Source organism: Lytechinus variegatus, chromosome 3, assembly GCF_018143015.1.
Source record: "Lytechinus variegatus isolate NC3 chromosome 3, Lvar_3.0, whole genome shotgun sequence".
In the NCBI taxonomy this organism is placed as follows: domain Eukaryota; kingdom Metazoa; phylum Echinodermata; class Echinoidea; order Temnopleuroida; family Toxopneustidae; genus Lytechinus; species Lytechinus variegatus.
Window position 1 is genome coordinate 69949244 of NC_054742.1, and position 19913 is coordinate 69969156.

The 19913-nt window shown below is 41.6% G+C and overlaps 1 protein-coding gene and 1 pseudogene across 1 annotated transcript; one reads left to right on the forward strand and one right to left on the reverse strand.

Annotated features, from left to right (window-relative positions):
• Window positions 1-1763: 1763 nt before the first annotated feature.
• LOC121412141 overlaps window positions 1764-19913 on the forward strand; it is a 38427-nt pseudogene continuing 20277 nt past the window's right edge.
• LOC121411815 lies at window positions 12494-15875 on the reverse strand. The gene is made up of 2 exons (XM_041604686.1): window positions 15040-15875; window positions 12494-14865 (listed from the first exon to the last, which is right to left on the reverse strand). The coding sequence occupies exons 1-2, from the start codon at window positions 15511-15513 to the stop codon at window positions 13363-13365; spliced, it is 1977 nt and encodes a 658-aa protein (XP_041460620.1). The 5' UTR covers window positions 15514-15875; the 3' UTR covers window positions 12494-13362.

Genomic DNA, 19913 nt, shown 5'->3' on the forward strand with positions numbered 1-19913 from the left:
TCATATCATCGGGTGTTTGATATGTGAAAAATTGATTAATTGATAGTTCTGTTTTAAGAAGATGTTTCTAAAACTTGGAATGGACAGTAAAGTCATGAAATAGATAAAAAAAAAAATGTTCTTTTTCAATTTCAAGTTGTTCCTCTCTCTCCTGCCATCAAAATGGAGGGGAAAGGAGAGATGGACAATATACCTTTTCTCCACCTTTTGCCATATTCCAATATTACAATATGGAAGCATTTTATTTATTCATTTGTCGTTTTATTTTAACAGGGTAGCCCTTTCAGTTACAAGAACTGCTCGACCAAGGGGCCCTGTATCAACAGAAATTAAAAACATGACAAAAAATATCACATAAGAAATCGTCAACAAAATGAACATATATGAGAAAAAAAATGTAATACTTAAAAGTAAAAAAAAAATCAAAATCACTATAAACTTCTAACAGAAACTATGTAAGCATGTAAGTGAGTACTTTTCAATACATTATTTGTCTATATATGCCTCAAATTACTGCAATATTATGGTAATATGAATGATGCAGATGTGGAGGAGGGGGGGGGAGGGGGTAGCCAGAATACATTCAACATTGTACATCATTTTAAAGAAAAGCGACATTCATCAACATCACAAACAAAATAATTGTAACAAAGAACTAGTAGGGGAAGGCGGGGTAAGTCGTGACAGTTTTTGCTTTTTGCATTTTAGAATTGATATGATTAATAATCTTGTCAAAATAAGTACCTTGCCTTGAAGTTGAGTTCTTCTGAAATATTTTCCACCTATATATAACTTTCTATCCCCACACTGAAAGTCATCGTGACCTTCGAAAAAAACGATGTCAAATGGCTCAACTTGCCCCATATATGGGGTAAGTTTGAGCCACCTTCTGGGGTAAGTTGAGCCACAAAAATTATGTACAAAATGTATGGGGGGAGAACCAGCATGTCAATTTTTTGTTTAAAGTCTTTTCACTTGCTAATTCTCTATAAATACTAACATCGTGTAAAAGGAAAAGAGCAGTCATGTAAATTTGCTCCTTTCAGCCTGCATTTCAATCGATTTTATGGTTTTTTTTTTTTTAAGATACATTACCATAGGAATTACCTTGGCTCAACTTGCCCCATGCTGTTTGGCTCAACTTACCCCAGTCCGAACTTAGTGCGATAATTTTTGTATCCACACATTTATTATGCATCCATCATATAATAATAATAATAATAATAGGCATTTATATAGCGCCATCTATCTAGAAATATTCTATTCCAAGGCGCGTTGTTATTATTATTACCCCGGCTTTAGCTCGAGCTGCCTCTCAGCGCTCATGCATTCAAGGAATTAATCCTGCCGGGTACCCATTCACCTCACCTGGGTCGAGTGCAGCACAACATGGATAAATTTCTTGCTGAAGGAAATTACGCCATGGCTGGGATATAAAAGACTATGACAAGAATGAAGATCCATACCTGGACTAATAATGTTGTTATCATGTCTTTATTATATTTAAAGACGTGTGTGTTTATAAAGCACTTATCTATTTCACACTCTTTTTTACTTTTTTGGCTGAAATTCATATTTTTCCCTCTAAAAAACTAGTTTTTGTTTCAAAGTTGGAAACAATGTGGTAGGGTTAGGGGTTATGCTATGGGTCATCAATACATGACACCACCACAATGTCTGACTCATTCATTATTGGCCTGGGGCTGGTGGCTCAACTTGCCCCTATGCTCAACTTACCCGCCTTCCCCTACATATCAACAGCAATGGAGTTGGATACCTCCAACTCCAACGCATCAGTAGATTCAACTGATGTTTTACAGGATCACGGTAGTTAAAGGATACTTTATCTATAGATATTTTGTGACAATATGTATAAACGGTTAAGACAAAATGAATGTTATTGAAAATTTAATTGCAATCGATTGCAAATATCAATCATCAATTTTGGCAAGGTGTTAATCCACACTTTGCCACTCCTCAGGGGCTAAATGGATACCCGGCAGGATGCGAAGGCCTAGTATGTATTATGCCTAGCAATTGAGTCGTGGAACTCTTGTTGGAATACTTCTCAGGGGGTGGAGAAGGTGCATACATAGTGTGCGGGCATGCAAGGATCCGATGACTGGGGTAATAATATGCTGTAAAGCGGTTTGGGCCCTATGGGAAAATCGCTATATAAAAAATAGCTATTATTTGAATGAAACATTTTGTAAATCAAGTCATACTTTCTGATGCGAAAAACAGCTCAGCAATCTACTTAAAATGGATTGCATGTTTCTTGGACCCTCCTCGATTGTGGCTATTTAGGGTTAGAATGAAGGATTTGGGAGGCCACTGCTGTTACAAAGCTTAAATTCTTCATTGTACAGTTCGTTCATGGTAATTTATTGGACATATCGATAAATGCCATCATTTGTAATAATCGTCTGTACAGTCAGTTGTTAAGCTTCAGAGTCGCGCGTGTTTCCCTTAATGTGAAGCCAATTCAATGTGCTAAGTATCAATCAAACCTCTCGACCAGTTCCTTAGAGAGGACTTTAACTGTTTTTGCTGTCTGGTTTCTTTATTAAAGCATCATTTTTCTTTAGCAATCATGTAAAATGAATCCTGAAGTACCATTTTGTGTTATATTGGTGGAAATAAAACAAATCTGATTTTTTTCCCCTCTCTGTTTCTTCTTCTTCACGAGTGCAGCCTCTGAAAACCTTCAAGCCTTGCCGGCTTCTTTCAAGAGCCATCAGAACTTCGCCCTCTTTGCCAAACTCACCGCCTGTCCTCGTCAGAATGAAGAGCTGTCGGACAGCCTCCGGTTTGTCATCATACCCAAAGAAGGAGTGGACGTCGTCATCCTCAATGATCAGGAAGGGGAATTCATGTTCATGTAAGTTTGTAATGTAATATTTCTTCATGTTTTCGGACGGACAGGTGCATAATAAAGGATGCCTGTGTGAATGATAAATTTTCATTGGTCTTCCCCTGTCCCAATTCATAAAAACTTGGTACCAAAGCACATGCACCATTGCTATAACAAGTTTACATCAACCAATCAGATTGGTGGATTTCAGTAGCTTTAAACTGATATTGCAAATTTGTGTACTCAAAAAAAGTATTACGAAATAGGCTCCAGAATGGCCTACTTTCCATTTGAATCATCCCACATCGTCTAAATTACCTAGCTCATCTACTGCACATTGTAATAGTCTAATTTAGCCAATTGACCAATAGTCTTATTTCATTTTAGGCTATTCCCATTTGGTCTAAAATTCTCTTTGTCTATTACGTGTATGCTTCTGTTTATGAATTAGATCATTATTTTGTAAACTAATTTGTAGATGAAGTAAAAAATGAGACAATTTCTGTAATCCTTACCCAGTTAGCCAAACAGTCCCTGAAATAGTAATTCCTGCAGAAGTGGGCAATTCATCTGTTAGAAGAATCATGCATAGCTGTATCATGGACCTACTAGTAGGTCCATGGCTGTATTAAACATTCCCCATTAAACGAACATTTTATATTATTTTGAAAGTTTCCCAATTTCTTTACAGGCCAGCCACTGACTACATTGGAATCGTAACTTTCCGTTACCGTGTTGAAGATGATGAAGGCCGCAGTGAACCGAGTACCGTGACCATCAACGTACAACCAAAGAGCGCCTCGCCTTCAATCAACGTAAACTCGCACGTCATCGGTCTGGAAGACAGCGAGACCGAACTGGACATCCAGATCGATGATGACCAGAATGAGCGGTGGAATGACCTTGCCGTCGCCCTCTGTAGTTGTGCCATTGATGTGACTTGCGACAGGGACGATGGTAAATTTGCTGCTGTGGGGGTGTTGCAATCAATTTCACAAAAACTTTGGGTCAAAAAGTCAGTCACAATTTTTTCTAATGTGCACTGGATTGCTGGTATGCTTTTAGAAAGGAGAAGTTCATATTGATTTGCTATAGTCAAAATTGATCTATCAATTGTAAATTTGCAAGTGAAATTTGCAATTGATTGGAAATATTTTGTCACAATACCCCCTTAGTTGCCTAAAATCTGCAAAACAGTCACTCCAATGATATACTAGAAATGAACTAGTGAGGAGTGGAGAATAGCTGTGGGTTTTTTTTTGTGCATGATAAGATTCTTACTGGTACAAAATTTCAAGTAAAAGTTGTAACTTAAAAAGGGAAGCTATCTAATAAAAGGACAGGCACTATGTCAATTTAGGAAGGGTGGGTCGCGAGGTCTCATGATCACTGCCTAGAACCTTGCCTAGTCCAAGACAAATCTTAATTTCTTGAAACAATTTTTTACTCATTTATCACCCTTCTCTTCACCACAAAAAAATGTTGCTGCATTTCTTCATATGAAGGAGGCATAATATTGATCTCTGAAAATCATTTTTATTTGAAGGTTGTCATTGTCATCTGAGTCTCCCCGATGGTTGGCAGATATTCAGTGGTGATCGTCAGCTGACCCTTGAAGAACTGAAGTCCTTGAGCCCCAACGATGCCAGCAACTTGGTCTTGAAGTAAGTCTAGCTTCTGTCTCGTTTTTTCATTATATATTCATATCCAAGGAGATAAGATGGCTCAGATGGCAGGCAGAGGACTCATAATTAGGTGAGCAAGGTTCAATACCAAGTCAAATACAGTAGTGCCCTTTGGTATAAGGCTTTTATCTTTATTATCAGGTCAGAGATGTCAGTCACATGAAAAAGTTTGTCCACTGAGTAATTTAAACACACTTTGTGAACACTTGACCAACTTACTGTATACATATCTCATGTTGACCTCTAATTTGCCTTTTTTTAAATTTCAGAGTCGCTCCATCGTCTGCTGCCCAGCACTGCCTGGATGTCCATGTCCTTGACCCTAACAACGAAGGCAACCCATCAGTGATCAAGAAGCCGCTCAATATCCACATCCATCCTCTCAGCACCATCATCGCAAAAACGCCCTCTATTGTCTCAGAAGATAGGTGAGAAAATGTGGACTCTTTCGATGCCGTAGAACTTGGAGTTCTTTAGAATTTGTGTGTATAATGGGGTGCCAAACATGTTTTGTTTGGGTATCTTTGAAGTTTAGAGTCCAGATTGGTGCTTTGTAAAGCTGTGCATGAATTACACATGGCTATATCCTTGTACTTTATTTAATGAGATTTACCAAATTTCTTCTTTGAAATAGGTGGTGTGAATTTCCTATAATTCTAGTCAAATTAATGTATGCCTTTTAGAAAATTCATTATTATTATCAAAATTTATAAGTATATACCATTTGCAGTTGTCCCGAAACATGGCTCCTTTGAAGCTATGCTGGGATGCCAAACATTTCAAGTGTGAATGTGGTTTAACCCTATTCTTTTTCCCACTGAATTAAATTTACAGACCCCAGAGACCTTCATCCCAAATCCGGCAGCCTGTTCATGTGAACCTTACCACCAGTCAGGGAAGGCCTGTTGTCTTCCACGATCTCATCGTGAAAGATATTGATGAGGATATCGAGGGCACCTACATGGTGACGGTTCGTCTTGACCAAGGGGGTGTTCTTTGGGTCCGGCAGGATCTGAGACAGGACGTGGTATTTCTTCCTCTAGTGAGTACATACAGTAGATCAATCGGGTTTGAGATTGAGAGTTCAACTTTTTATTTGTTGAGATTTTCAGCTTCATTTCAGCTTATTTAAGATTTCCCCTGGACAAAAGTAAGGGAGCTCTTTAAATTTCGGCTCTTTTCAACACTCTTCAGTTTTTTTCAGCTCTTTTAATAAAATGTTCTCCCACACACTGAATTGCTTAGTCTCGCCTCACACGTTATCGTTCGAGAATAGCATGAAATGCAACTCCTATATCTTTTTGATCGATTGAGATTTTTTCCAACTTGTGGACCTCTATGAGGTTCACAGAAAGTGTAAAAGTATGGACAGAATTTCAAAGGTTTCCTAAATATGTTACTTTTTGAATTTCAGAATTGTTGCCATTGATCATACTTTTCTGTCAAATAATTACCATGGATAAATTTGATAGTATTCTTACGCTCCCCACTCTCAAATCTCGCCAAATCAATCTTCTCCGTGTGCTCCAATGTAGCTCTCACTGAACTCACGTATACGTCAATCACACACCATAGATTCACGCTAAAACAAGAATCCTTCTGTCATCAGTTTTCATTCACATTAACACAATTTATTCAGTAAGTATTCCATAATCCAATCATGAACAATAATAACGGATTATATAGGTCAATTTACCGATTAATCTGGATTACAATTCTTGTATCTCCCCCGATCTTCTATCTGTTTTCCGTTCGTTCTTCTCTTTTTCTCTGCGCCCTCTACGTTAGAACCTTCAGGCGCTACACTACCCTCTTCTTAGAATGAAACGTCCTCGTTTCGAATTAAAACAAAACCAAGGTTCAATATTTGCAAACACATCTAGAGCAAGGTTATATTTACATTAAAAAAAACAACAACAACAAGAACAAAGTTCGCATTACTATATGCTATCCAAGCTTTGGGATCCGGCTAGGCTCAATTCCACTCTTCAGTCTCCACCCTGAACAGCCGGCCATCGGGAAAAACAACGGTCTCGGTTACTCGACGATAATGACGTCCTCTTTTCTTCTCTCTTCGTTGTACAGACAACGCCTTTCTCGCGACCTCGCCCTTGGCCTCGTCTACCACAAAGGGCGCGGAGGGACCAGTGTACTCTCCAGCTGACAGCTCCTGGTCGGACTGTGGATTCAAGGAGAGCGGGGTCTCTGAGCGGGCTCTCTTTTTGTCTTTCTGTTTTCCTTGCTGGGTTCCCTCTGGTGCCGGCACAATCATGCTTTTCACAGCGCGAACTGGTGTAGGTCTTTCGGGGGATGTGTGTCGATCACGTTCCGGCCTTCGACTCTCTCCATGGACATTGCGGAAGTGTCTTTCCACATCATATCTGCGATTGCTGGTATATGAGCATTTCTGGCAGTTGTGCTGTCTTGGAGGGTGTGAACGCTCTGCGTGGTCTTTCAAGTCCTCAACTGTCTTGAACTGACGATGACACTGAGTACATCCCATCCACAGTTCCCTGTTTGTTCCAGGCATGATTATTGATGTCTGTCAACTGCAGAGGGGAGAATGGAGATAAAATTTATAAAAAAAAACTTAATCAAGATATCGAAGTGGCATATATACAGATCTGGCAGGTAAAAGATTTCAATAAAAACGCAATGGCGTTTTTTCGCATGCGTTTACTACGGCGGGGTAGCATCTGGTTGCCGGTTCTCTGCTCCTTTGCAAGAGGTGATTCCTGGTCAAGTGTAGATGTTGCTTTGCTATTGGATGTAGCAGCCACTTCTGAGTAGAGCGCTTCTTCCTCCTTGTTCCCGCCTCTGCAGTTCGATCTGTGTCTGTTGGACAGTCATGCTCTTTGCTAGAAATGTCTACTCTAGCTCCGGTTTCCACAGAACTTTCTTCCTGTGATTGAGCATCTTGTTGTTGTGTCTGCGGGTGTTCCTCTGGGGATGCGTCGACTGTGGCTGAAGATTAAGACTTGTCATCGATCTTCTTCAAAGCCCAGTTCGGCACGAGGGCTCCAACATACGTCTTTAAGCGGTTGAAATGAACAACCTTTGGCTTTGATTTAGATGTTTCCTGAATCCGATAGGTCACATCACTGAGAGCATCAATAACAAAGAATGGGCCGGTCCAACTCCTCTGTAGCTTGGAGAGAAATTCCTTTCTTCCGCCTTTTAGTGTGAAGCCACACCGCATCTCCCCGTTGATAACCTTCCCCTGCCTTGTGAGTGTCGTAAGTACGCTTGTTCCGGTCTGTGTTAACCCTCAAGCGCTCTCTTGTCAACTGGTGGGTGTAATTCATGCAATCCTTCAGGTGCTCTGTGAACTCAGGGTAACTAGATTCTGGAGTCCCAGAGCTTCCAATCAGCAGATCCACTGGAAGAATCATCTGCCTACCCATCATCAGCTCACTAGGAGTGTAACCAGTAGCTTCATGTTGAGACGAGAGGTATGCCATCATGACCAGAGGTAAACATACGTCCCACTCCTTCTGATGATCAGCAACAGCCTTGGCCAATAAATCCTCCAAGGTCCGGTTGAAACGTTCAACCATTCCGTTACTCTGAGGATGAAATGCTGTAGTTCTGGTCTTTGAACATCCCAAGATCTCACAAACACTTTGGAAAAGAGCTGCCTCGAAATTCCGACCTTGATCAGTATGAAGTTCCAATGGCACACCGTATCTGCAGACAAATTCTTCCACAAAGATTCGTGCCACTGTTGCTGCTTCTTGGTTCGGCATTGCAAAAGTCTCAGTCCACTTGGTGAAGTAGTCACTGTCAGATCTTGGGACTGAAATTCCCAGTCTGGTAATAGATTTGGTTCTGCTTGAAACGAAAGTAGTTACCACTTGCAATAATCACACAATCATTCAATATCTATATGTAACATAAATTTAATTCAGAGCGACCAGCTCTATAAATGTACATATAGTTAAAGAAATTGAATAATCAGAATTAAATCATGAATCACATGCATATCAACATAACATCAAACTGTATTCAGCAGTTAACATCAGCATGAATTAACCTATACTGAATATGTTGCAATATGTATCTAATGAGAGTGATTTATTTATATTTAATCAAGGCCTAATTATAATTCGGCATCCAAACATGACAATATTCTTGGTTATTAATTCCACCAATTAAGTTTAATCAAAAGAGGGTTTATACTTGGATGAATACCTACACTGGACCGTAGTATATCTAATCTGGTTATAATTTATATAGTTCAGAATAAGGACCCCTTCGACATCGTCAATGACTATCGTTGGTCCGATGAATATAGTCGTCTAAGAGCGAGCTGCGGTGGCTTCGACGACGCGAAGTAAAGCGAGCGAACTCTCGACGAAAAGCCAGTCCAGATTCGCGGACGAAATGATGGGGGCTGAGAGCCACAAGATTGCTACGATGAATCACAAGTCACGAACTCTGAGTTCAAGGATGAAGTACGAGCCCAGCTCGTCCCTAAAGAGAGTAAATAAATAACCATCTCCTAATAGACAAGGTCCAGTAATAACACTATAAATGTTCACAAGTCAGTTAAGATATACTAGCTTGAATTCACTGAGCTACTTACGGAAAATAATGTAAAAACAAACTACGGTATCTTTTATCCCTAAATAGCAAAAGGAAATCTCTCTTCTCATAGAAGTATAACTTCTCAGTTCAATGAATATTTACATCAACTATATCATATACAACATCAATAAACTGATCCTGGCTATTACTCTTGTTCAGTTCACAAGCCATATATCACATCATAACATAAACTATCAGTTTAAAATATATGGGAATCGTCATTGTCATTGAGCGTATAAACCAACAATTCTTCCATAATAAAATGTCTACTTTAATAACATTTAATTACTTCATCTTTATATCATTACTTCATGTTTAGTTGGTTTCTCCTTGGTTTGATTTCACAAAGTTTTCATTTATGAAATATGATTTACTATACAATACAACAAAGCATTTAATATTCTTTGCACTTTAGTGTTCAATACTCCACCATTAATCATAAGCAAAATAATTACTGAATTTCTGTTTTCTTTGAAAACACTAAGTTTTGCTTTTAATTACAATAATTAATTATACCAATAAAATAGTGAACTTACAGTTCTTTGGAACAGTCGTGCCTGGTGAGATGAGGGCAGATGTGGTGGCTTTACCTGGCCTGTGCTGCCTGGATCCAGCCTGCCAACGATGGGGATTAAGACTCAGCTGTGCCTGCACTACACAGCCTGCAACATTCACCCAAAGTAATGGCCTACGAGAACCACACCCTCACACTCCGAGTTAAGACCAAATGTGGAAGGGTCTTCCTCTCCCGAGAATCAAACGATTTTTGATTTGCTTTTACTCAAACACCACTCCATCTTGACTCTCACAAAGACAAAGTCATTAACATTCTCAATATTCCTCTGCTTTACTCTTCCACGCTGAACATATCCAATTAAAACTACTTAACTATCCAAGCTTTAATTTCACCTATTCAAAACTCCCATCTCAAACATTCTCAACAATCTTTTCCTCTCATACATAAAAACAAACATCTATAGAATTTTAGAGCCCCATTGAACTTAACAAAATATATCAAGTTAAATGACCCAATGCTCATGACCTAAGCTTGTCAAGAAGTCAAAGTAAAATTCTAATCCTTACACCCCAGCGGGTTTGATCACTTACTTAAAGATACAGTTGATTGACTCTGGGACTATGACAAGAGTCAACCACCCAAATTCCTTTTATTATATACAAGCTGAATGGTTACTAGGGGTTAACACTAAATAGACTTACAGTCGCATTGTGACAGTCACAGATTACGAGCACGTATTTGTTGCCTCGATCTGACTGTGGAAGGGGTCCCATGATGTCCATTGATACACGTTCCATTGGAGCACCGACGTTGTATACCTGGAGTGGGGCTCGAGGGCGCCGAGATGGGTTCTTCCTGGACTCACATGTGCGGCAAAGTTTGCACCAAAGTTCAACATCCACACTAAGTTGAGGCCAATAGCAACGCCGTCGAATTCTTTCAATTGTCCGTTTGCTACCCATATGACCTGCAACCTTGGATTCATGGCACTCTGCAAAGACTTTCTTGCGCAATGCAACAGGTAGAACCAATTGAAGAGAGACTTCCTTTCCGTTGAGGGATTCCCATCGACGATACAGGACGTCCTCTTCCAACTGTAGCCTTTCCCACTGACTCCAAAGAGACTTTACTTTGGGGCTAAGGGGTGCTACCTCTCGCCATGAGGGACGTGTCCCCTTTTTCTTCCATTGGATGATTTGATCTAACTCGGGATCCTGGCCCTGTACATCTCTCAAATAGGACTTTGTCCACAAGGCATCTTCCTGTTCATTTGATGGGGCGTCAATGCTACCTTTTGTCAGCTGTACTGCCTCCTGGGTTCCTAAGGTAGCGACGTGGATCATTCCAGCTTCAGGACAATCATATTCGGTATTAGTGCCGACAGATAAGACTTCCTTCAAGATAGATGTTTTTATGGTGACGTTTTCTTCCAGTCTTTGACAATGTGGACAGTCCTGACAGGGTCTCCTCGAAAGCGCATCTGCATTTCCATGAATGCGACCTGCCCTGTGTTGAATGTCCATGTCATAGGTACCAAGAAGCTCCAACCACCGAGCTACCTAACCAACAGGATTGCGGAAGTTTAACAGCCACTTTAATGCTCCATGATCTGACCGCACTGTGAATTTCCTTCCATAGAGGTAGTGATGAAATTGTTTCACTCCTTCCACAACAGCAAGTAATTCCTTCCTTGTGACACAATAACGCCTCTCTGCCTTGGACATAGACTTGCTGTAGTATGCTATGACCTTCTCTGTACCATGTTGCACCTGGGTGAGGACTGCTCCGAGTCCGTTTGCACTTGCATCAGTGTCAAGGATAAATGGGTCGTCAGAAGTAGGGTATGCCAGGACTGGGGAATTAGTCAGCTCGTGTTTTAGTCTCCTGAAAGCTTCCTCACACTCGTCTGTCCAGTGGAATACTCGTCCCTTCTCTGTAAGCTGGTGGAGCGGTCTTGCAATGTCTCCAAAACCCTTCACAAATTTCCTGTAGTAGGAGCATAGTCCAAGGAAACATCTGACATGGTGTACAGTCTGCGGGGTGGGCCATTCCTTGACACTACTGATCTTTTTGGGATCAGCTGAAACTCCTGCTGCTGATACCACGTGACCCAAGAATGCCACTTCTTTCTGTAACAGGACACATTTATTTGGATTAAGTTTTAATCCAAAGCTCTTCAGCCTGTCAAATATGGTGTCCAGTCGGTCGAGCTGCTCCAGTACAGACGAACTGTATACAATGACGTCATCGAGATATACCAGGCAGATGTTGTTAATCAACTCATCCAGGACTTTTGTCATCAGCCGCTCGAATGTTGCAGGGGCATTGCAGAGCCCAAACGGCATCACACGAAACTGATAAAGGCCATACGCTGTGATGAATGCAGTCTTCTCCCGATCTTGTTCTGACATCTCTACTTGCCAGTAACCACTTTGCAGATCGAGAGTTGAGAACCATTTTGATCCAGACAATCTGTCCAATGAATCATCAATACGTGGGAGTGGAAACGCATCTTTGGTGGTCACATCATTCAGCTTCCTGAAGTCAACGCAGAACCGGGTAGAACCGTCCTTCTTCTTGACTAACACGATTGGTGAAGCCCACGGGCTTTCAGACGGTTCAATCACACCACGTCTTGTCATATCCTCAATTTGTGCCGATTCTTCATGTCTTTGATGGACAGGTAATCTCCTCGCTCTCTGTCGAATAGGAGGAAATGTCCCCGTTTCAATCTTGTGGTTCACTACATCCGTTCTCCCCAGGTCCTCTTTACCTCTGGAGAAAACCTCCGAGTGCTTGCAAAGGAGCTTACTCAACTTCACCCTCTCGTCCTTGGTTAATAAGTTGTGCGCTGTGTTTCCATGTGTCTTGCAAATGTTCTGGTATCTTCACTCCATCAACAGTTATGTACGGAGTTTTGTCACTTATAGAAGGGTTGTCTCCGGAGACAGTTTCCTGTGTAACTACCTCAGCTTTCTGACATTGACCAACGGTGGTCCCTTTATAAAACTTGACAGGTTGGTTGGATACATTGATGACTCTCACTGGTATTGTCTTGGCACCCGGCCTCATCACCGCCGCATCGACTAGAACACTTCCTGAGCCAGTCCACTTAGACGAAGGTTCCAGGATTACGTCAGTGAATACCAAATTGTCTTCCATTTGACCCTTGATAACTTGTCCAGTGAGGGGTGGTAGGGTGACGGTATCACTCACGGTGACTCTGCAACAAGCAGGCGACCCTTCAAAGCTATGGCAAGGGACCTTTACACCATCTACCCACATTTCTCGACGACCAAAATCAACTTTGCATTTCCAGTCCTCAAGGGAATCAAGACCAAGGATTCCATCTTCTTTTACGTCTGCAAACCAAACTAGTTTCCTGCGTAACTTCCCTCCTAGACACATGTTTAGTTCTCCTTTACCCTTGAAGGGAATACTGTGCACATCACTCGCAGTAGTCATTTTAACACCTATGTCTCTCTCAAGGAGCTCATCACATCCGATGAGTGAGGCAACACTTGTCTTAATGACAGAAACTGAAGCACCGCAATCTACCAGCATCCGGACTGTGTGGTCACCAATCATGACATCAACAAAAAGACCAATATCTCCTGACCTAGCTGATCTAACAGGCATATATCGAGCTTCCTCGATCCTTGTTCCATTGGGCCTTTTGGGAACTTCTACCGGCTCTCGACCCTTAAAGTCGGTAGGCTCTAGTTTTCCTGTTGCTTGCTGTTTCCTTCTGTCATTGCAGGACAATCAGCCTTAAAGTGTCCTTCGCTCCCGCAATTCCAGCATGTAGCTCCTTTGTTTTTTTCTGCAAAGGATTTGGTTCTTGATTGAGATCCGTAACCTTTCGACCTATCCTTGGACATATCTGCCACATCTTTTCTCAACTGGGTGACAGTCAGCTGCAGTTCTTTCACCAATGTCTCCAGTTGATGTTCAGTTGGCTTTTTTTCTTCCTCGGTCTTGGCATTCAGAGTCCGAACTTGTCTGTAGTTTACTCGCATTGCTTCTGTAGTCTTGAGCTCAGAGATCCTCGCTGCAATAACGAGTGCATCGTCGATCGTTTCACACTGGGCTTTCATAACCTCGAAGCGAACTTCAGCATCCTTCAGAGCGTCAACGAAACTGTCCTTAGCTAGTGTCCTTCTTGTATCCTCAGATGCACCAGGATATACCTTCCTGATCAGACACTTTACACTATGAGCCAATTCTGTCAGGGTTTCTTCCACTCCCTGCCTCCTGTTCTTGAGCTTCAAACGGTTTAACTCTGCTTGACCTCTTGATGCATAACGGGTAGTCAAGGCAGCTACTAGAAACTCATAATTCACTCTCTGCGATGGTGATAGTTCCATTAGAATCTCCTGAGCACCACCACGCAGACTTGCTGTGAGAAATACAGCCTTCTCTCGATTGTTCCATGCGTTAATATCTGCTGCAATTTCAAAATGACTTAAATAGCTCTCAAAAACCTCTTTTCCTGTGAATGTGCCTGGCTCATACACTGGCTTGCTAATTGTCCTGTCAGGTGGGCGCACAGATACAATAGGCCAGCCTATCCTCTGAGGCAAGTATTCATGATCCATGGCCGAGTATTCAGGTTGCCTCCTTTCTTTTCTTGGACACTGTACGTTGTAGTTTAGGTGATCAAATGAACGCAGAATGCGTGCGCGATGCGAATCTAGGGCCTCTCCTTCCCGATAGTTCCAATCGCCTTGTGCGCCTGGGCGTTCGCTGTCTTGAGATCTCAATGAGTGTGCAATGTCTGCTATCAAACCATTGTGACTACTACTAACGCTTCTTGCGTTGCGGTAGTCGTTGTTGAATGTGTGTGCACTGTGCATGGGGCCTGGGGTTGACGCGTCATTGCGTCCTGTCAAAACGCTTCGCGCGTTGCGGCCTTCGTTGCCCAACGAACGCACTGTGTGTGTGTTATCAGGGGTCATGGCCTTACTGCGTGCTCTCAGCACGCATTGTGCGTTGTGGCTTTCGTCGCTCAATGAACGCAACGCGTGCGTTTTGTCCGGGATCAGCTCCTCACTGCGTCCTCTCAAAACGCTTCCTGCGTTGCGGCTTTCGTCGCTCAACGAACGCACCATGTGTGCGTCATCAGAGGTCGTCGCCCTATTGCGTTCTGTTAAAACGCGTTGTGCGTTGTGGCCTTCGTCGCTCAACGAACGCACCGCGTGCGTTTTGTCCGGGATCAGCTCCTCACTGCGTCCTCTCAAAACGCTTACTGCGTTGCGGCTTTCGTCGCTCAACGAACGCACCATGCGTGCGTCATCAGGGGTCGTCGCCCTATTGCGTTCTCTCAAAACGCATTGTATGTTGCCGCCTTCGTCGCTGACCGAACGCACGGCGTGCGTACTGTCAGGAATCAGCTCCTCACCATGCCCAATCACACTGCAACCTGCGTCGTGGCCTTCGTTGCTTAACACGCACGCTTCGTGCGTAGTGTCAGGAAACATCTCTTCGTTTGGTCTGTCCATAACGCCCTGTGCGTCGTAGCTCCTGTTGCCAAACGCCGAACGCAGTGTGTGCGTGTTATTTGAAATCTGCTCCTCCCTGTGTCCGCTCATATCACCTCGTGCGTTATATTCATTGCCCAACGAACGCACATGGCGAGCGTCCTCCACCATTAACGCATCATACAATCTGCTACCGACGCGTCGTGCGTTCCCATAGGCTGCGTGCTGTGGAAAGCTTCGCACGTGGTCTGACATGTGGTATTCATCTACCGTTACAAATGATGCTCCTTCCTCCGGTTGAATTGTTCCAAAACCATAACGGACAGATTCATTAGCATGAATAGGGTGTATTCTCGATTCTGAGATTGATGTGGGTTCTGTAGGTTCCATAATTCGTCTAGAATTATCCCACCGCTGCCACCAATGTAACGCTCCCCACTCTCAAATCTCGCCAAATCAATCTTCTCCGTGTGCTCCAATGTAGCTCTCACTGAACTCACGTATACGTCAAGCACACACCATAGATTCACGCTAAAATAAGAATCCTTCTGTCATCAGTTTTCATCCACATTAACACAATTTATTTAGTAAGTATTCCATAATCCAATCATGAACAATAATAACTGATTATATAGGTCAATTTACCGGTTAATCTGGATTAGAATTCTTGTATCTCCCCCGATCTTCTATCTGTTTTTCGTTCGTTCTTCTCTTTTTCTCTGCGCCCTCTACGTTAGAACCTTCAGGCGCTACAGTATTCTTATCTCTCTCATTGCCATATATCAAAACTAATTTCAGACAAGTGCCAAGTTAATACACTTCCAAAGCATTGCATATTTATTGATAGCATTTTTAGTGGTTTTTTTTTCAATTTTGGGGAAATTCCATAATGTAATAAATTAATTGTGGACGTCCAATCCCCATTTTTCTTCTTTTGTTTTCATTTCACTTCACAAAATGCTTGAGCCATGATAATTTTAATTGCTTTACAATTTTTAATATGAACTAGAATATTGAGAGAAATGTCCCAAGAATGACCCACACATAAGGGGGTCAGACGTACATGTACATATTTTATGGAAGTACCCTTTTGTTGCTTCATACATCACAGACCAAAGAAATTCACTTAGATGACGTACCACGTGATAGAGTGTATGAGCTTCGTGATCGCTTTGCAACATTTGAGTCTAGAGAGAGACCCCTTGATCTGGAGAGTAGGAACAATGGCGTCAAGCTTCTGACAATGATCGGTAATTGGACTCTTAAGATTTTTGTCCACATTGGATACGACCTGGGGAGTGTTTCATCAAAATTTTTACCTGAGAAAACTCTGGTAAAAACTGAAAACTAAAGTTAGTCTGATTTCCGCCATTGACTTTAGCACAAGGCAAAAACTCCAGTAAAAACAACCTGAGTTTTCTCAGGTAAAAAGTTTTATGCAACTGGCCCCTGATGTCTTATTTTTTTTGGTGCAGTTTTGATAAGCTATTTGAATTTGAATTGAATTATTGACTTATTCATTAGAAATGGTCATTGTGGGGAAGCCTGTTGATTGCACATGACACTAAAGCAATAAATTTTTTCAGCAGCATACCAAGATTTTGATGAATCATCGATTAAGGTCAATAAGGAATACTTATGCTGAATTATATTGTTTCATTATATTACCATAGACTTTTGTCAAACTTGCCCCAAAACATGCATTGGGTCATTTGTCATTTACAATATTTTACAATACGAGAGCTGTAAAGGAACTGAAGTAATCACTGAGAATCTTACATGATCATTATGATCATAGAATCTGTTATGTGTTTGTGTGAATTACTTGGCACTATCTCACCAACACATACACTAATTAATCAAGTCCAAGTCGGTATATTTAGTTCCAAATTCCAAGACTTTAATCCGGCATTACCGGTTACTATGGCAGTGTATCGTGCAGACGTCATAATGCTTTTACATCAATGCGCATCATGTATGATCGATAGTGGTAATCGATAATGAACAATACATGACAGAATCGTTACAAGGTAACATTCTTTGATTGTATTTATGTTCACCTAGGAACTTTGGAGGGTGTGAATGAAGTCCTTTCAACTTTGACCTTTGTACCCTGGTGCCCTTCGTGGCCTGCTCCTCCGTCCTGGCCGATACCAGCAAAGTGCTGGATGAATGAACCCATCTCCCCTGTCTCAGATGATCCCCTTCGTCCTACAATCTGGCCAGAGTGGTATGAACATTTAATATCTCGCAGTTTTACGAGTAGTAGTCATACATGTATATATCATTAGAGGTAGAAATAGCAGTAGGGTAGTCGTAGCAGTAATAGCAAAAGCAGTAGAAGCAGTAGTAGCAGCAGTAGCATTACTAGTAGAAGAAGAATTAGCATCAGCAGTAGCAGCAGCAGCAGCAGCAGCAGCAGTAGTAGTAGTAGTAGTAGCAGTAATAGCAGTAGTAGTAGTAGTAGCAGTAGTAGTAGCAGCAGCAGTAGCAGCGGCGGTAGTAGTGGGAGTATTTTTGGTGGTAGTGGAAATGGTAGCAGTAACAATAGCAGTAGTGTTGATGGTGGTAATATTATTAGTAGCTATGCTGTAAAGAGCTGGATGAGTGAATCCTTAATGGGGCTGTGCTTCAGATCAGGGTTTACTTGCATCTTTTACTGGCCGGCAAAGTGCACAAAATATTTTGCCCTCTACGGTTGGAAGCTATATTTTTGGTAGGAAGATACATGTATGGCTGTCACTGTTTATAAAAAAATCAACTCAGTCTGTTTCAGTTTTTGTCTCACCTGCGAAGCAGAGTGAGACTATAGGCGCCGCTTTTCCGACGGCGGCGGCGGCGGCGTCAACATCAAATTTTAACCTGAGGTTAAGTTTTTGAAATGACATCATAACTTAGAAAGTATATGGACCTAGTTCATGAAACTTGGCCATAAGGTTAATCAAGTATTACTGAACATCCTATTAAAGTTTCATGTCACATGACCAAGGTCAAAGGTCATTTAGGGTCAATGAACTTAGACCATGTTGGAGGAATCAACATCGAAATCTTAACCTAAGGTTAAGTTTTTGAAATGTCATCATAACTTAGAAAATATATGGACCTAGTTCATGAAACTTGGACATAAGGTTAATCAAGTATCACTGAACATCCTGCATGAGTTTCATGTCACATGACCAAGTTCAAAGGTCATTTAGGGTCAATGAACTTTGGCCGAATTGGGGATATCTGTTGAATTCCCATCATAACTTTGAAAGTTTATGGATCTGATTCATGAAACTTGGACATAATAGTAATCAAGCATCACTGAATATTTTGTGCAAGTTTCAGGTCTCATGATTAAGGTCAAAGGTCATTTAGGGTCAATGAACTTTGGCCGAATCGGGGGTATCTGTTGAATTACCATCATAACTTTGAAAGTTTATTAGTCTACTTCATTAAACTTGGACATATGAGTAATCAAATATCACTGAACATCCTGTGCGCGTTTCAGGTCACATGACCAAGGTCAAAGGTCAATGAACTTTGGCCGAATTGGGTGTATCAGTTGAATTACCATCAAAACTTTGAAAGTTTATGGATCTGATTCATGAAACTTGTACATAAGAGTAATCAAGTATCACTGAACATCCTGTGCGAGTTTCAGGTCACATGATCAAGGTCAAAGGTCATGTAAGGTCAATGAACTTTGGCCATGTTGGGGTTTTTTGTTGAATAACCATCATATCTCTGTAAGTTTATTGGTCTAGTTCATAAAAAGTGGACATAAGAGTAACCATGTATCACTGAACATCTTGTGCGAGTTAGAGTAGTATTCAAAGTCAGCACTGCTGCTATATTGAACCGCGTGATGCAGGTGAGACGGCCAGAGGCATTCCACTTGTTGATGACTATGATTGGTATACCACAGGTTTATACTATTTAGTATTTACTATCAACTTTTCTCTATGCCACTCCTACCAGGTACCCTCGCTTCTGGTACCCGTTCCTCTCAACCCACTGGTCCTGGTGGCCCCGTGTGTTACCCCCCTGGTGGATGTCTACCCCCTGCTCTAACTGGACCAGTAATGTCACTTTGACGGTCCAGGAGTTCCCACCCCCTCAGACCTGCAACGAGCCTGGTGACAAGGCCGTGTGGTCTGCTAGCATCTCAGTCAACGCCAGCGACAAGATGCCCAAGAGCCTTGCTACATCGTGAGTATCAACAACTTCCATGAATGAAGAATATGTTTTTTACCCCTGAAAAAAATTATTGAAAAAGGAATGAATATACTAAAATGAAAGAGTATAAATGCAATTAAGTCTGCCATGGTCAACCTTTGTCAGTCCAATAACCCCTAAGTTGAAGGAATTATTCAGACCATAAAGCTTAGCAAGTGATGGTGGAGCTGATTTTACAAATGATCATATACAATAACTAATTTAATCAGTTGTAGATGTATTTCCATAATCAATTGCTAAGATTTATGCCATGGGGCCCCAGATAATCCAAAATATATGTTATTCACCTCTTTGTATTCAAATTTTGCCGAAGTCAGACAGATTTCTGTGTACTCCAGGAATTTGACTTTGGCAGATTTAACAGTGTGATAGAAATATCATCTTAGACACCATTCTCATTATACTGTCTAAAACTAGTTTACTGGAAACCGGTTCAGGAAACCAGTTTGAAAGATCGCTCTGCTAGCGTTCCCATTTGATCACCCGAAAGTGGTTTTCAAAAGCACTGAAGCGATCTTGTTGCTATGAAACGCTCACAGTGGGGCGACACGTTTTTCACAAAATTCGAA